The following is a 2110-nucleotide window of genomic DNA, read 5'->3' as shown; positions in this document are numbered from 1 at the left end:
ACAATTTAATCAAAACAGAATTCCAACTATAACGTATTCCCCCTACTTCTAAGTATTGTCCTTTCCACAAGCAAATAGCGTACAAGACCAATAAAACAATTTATTTAAATGTTCGCAGCCTGTGATCCACTGGTTTTTATTTACCATAAAGCTGTAACTGTAGGAAAACGACGACTTACCATAGATTTCGACATTTTTACAACAGGTATCAAATTCTTTATATCTGGAGTTGGTTTATTCATTTTATGAATTAAAATCTTTTTTTCAGAAGATCGTTTAAAAAAAGACATTGAATCAAATCTTTAATCACACATTTATCCATTTCTAAATATTATTTTTCACTTCAAATTTCTTTAATCTCTTTCTTTACTTTTACCATTTGCTAGTATCAAATTGCAATAATGACTTTGTTTTGATTAATTTCCAACCTCTATATAAGAGTAAGAAACTCTCATGCATTCATTTACTCTTTTACTTTGTATTTACAATGCCCGGTTCAGTTTTTATACTGAACCATTTCCCCATATAAAACAGCAACCGTGACTCGTCAAATGTAAAGCGATTTTCGCTCAGTCATTTCTTTTCTCTTTTGTATTTACTTTGCATAACATTGGAAGTGCACTTTTTTTATTGAACTGCTTGCACGTATTAATTTAAGAGTTAAGATTATTTTACGTACATATATTTGTTTGTATGTTTTGTGTTGTGTATTCAATATTGAACATAGTCCCAATGTGAATGTTATTTCATTTACATGCTTTGTAAACAACGCGGTGCAGTTTTTATTCTGCACCTTAGTATATTTCAAGAGGAATGTGTTTTCTCTTTTATTAATTATAAGCAATGTTGGGTGTATCTAACATATGTGTGATTTTGTTTGTATTCTACGTTTTGTGTTTATGTTAATCTGTTTGGAAAAGCTATTATAAAAAATGTTAAGTAGCAATATAGCGAGATTATTTACCTAATAAAAAAAAATCTAAAAAGGAAGCTTTGTTAAGGTGTTCAGTGAATACACTGAACCATTCGACGCCTCGCCTCTGCTGTAGACCCAATTTTTCTTTGGTAACCTCTTTTATCGTCGTGACTGCTTGATTCCAACTACTGTTTGTGGACATCAGATTCATTACCTTGTATAATTTGTACACATCTATTAACTTCCGATGATAATTCGTTTCGTATGTTTTCATCTTTAAGATTTTCTAGGCAAATGTAATTTCTCTTAGAATTAAACTCTTCATGGAAAAGTAAACAACTGTGAATATAATATCTCAGTAAAATTTATTAAGAAAAAGCACGCATTTACAAATGTATGACTCTATGTATATTAAAAAATTCTTCTTAAATATTCTTATTAATCTCTTTTAAAAGGCGCCAAAGCCGCATAGATAATAGCGAAGCCCTCCTTAATAGCAGCCACAGATTTAGCCCCTGTAACAACCAACTTGCCACTTGCATATATTAAAAATAACATAGTTGGCAAACGATAATATAAGGCAGGGAATATTTCTGGTTCGTATTTTGTAAACTGCATATGTCCATTATTGAGGTCTTCGAGACCTATTGGAAAACGTACATCTATTACACCCACTATGTTACATATGGTAAAATCTTTGAATTCAACTTCATAGCCAAGCTTTTGGATGAGTTTGGCGAATTTATGGGACCCCAGACGAGCGTCTACCTCACTTTTTGTGCCGACTACCACCACTTTCCCGGAATTAAAAATCCGGGCAGTGCATTTTGGAAAACGCATGGTCATTTTCATACCAATGAAAGTTTGTGGGGAATACTCTGAATTGCGTGTACGGCGATAGATGTCCAATAGATCCAATTTTATGCCGACATTGTAAGTGGCGACAACATTTCTGAAATAATAATAATTACTTTAAAATCGAAGTATCATAAACACTTAATTATGGTTCGACTACTTACTTAATTTCCATTTTTTCGAATATTTCATCAGCCATTTTCAACAAGCTTTTCCAATTGAATGTTTAATGAAATTGAAAAATTGAAAAATTTTGCCGCGCTGAAATGACCGACAGGATGATTTTTATAACGGTATTAACATTTTTTATATTTCTATCTCTTTTCTTCCAAATTCATG

At 31.8% G+C, this 2110-nt stretch overlaps 1 protein-coding gene across 1 annotated transcript; it reads right to left on the bottom strand.

Moving 5' to 3' along the window:
- Positions 1-1262: 1262 nt before the first annotated feature.
- On the bottom strand, positions 1263-2089 carry LOC119663028 (TBP-related factor-like). Its single transcript, XM_038072689.1, has 2 exons — positions 1936-2089; positions 1263-1868 (listed from the first exon to the last, which is right to left on the bottom strand). The coding sequence occupies exons 1-2, from the start codon at positions 1968-1970 to the stop codon at positions 1355-1357; spliced, it is 549 nt and encodes a 182-aa protein (XP_037928617.1). The 5' UTR covers positions 1971-2089; the 3' UTR covers positions 1263-1354.
- Between the last annotated feature and the right edge of the window lie 21 nt (positions 2090-2110).

The sequence above is a fragment of the Teleopsis dalmanni genome, unplaced genomic scaffold (genome assembly GCF_002237135.1).
Source record: "Teleopsis dalmanni isolate 2A unplaced genomic scaffold, ASM223713v2 unscaffolded_contig_0087, whole genome shotgun sequence".
NCBI classification, from domain to species: Eukaryota; Metazoa; Arthropoda; class Insecta; order Diptera; family Diopsidae; genus Teleopsis; species Teleopsis dalmanni.
Note: the sequence above shows the minus strand (reverse complement) of the source record. Positions and strands in the feature narration are given on the sequence as shown.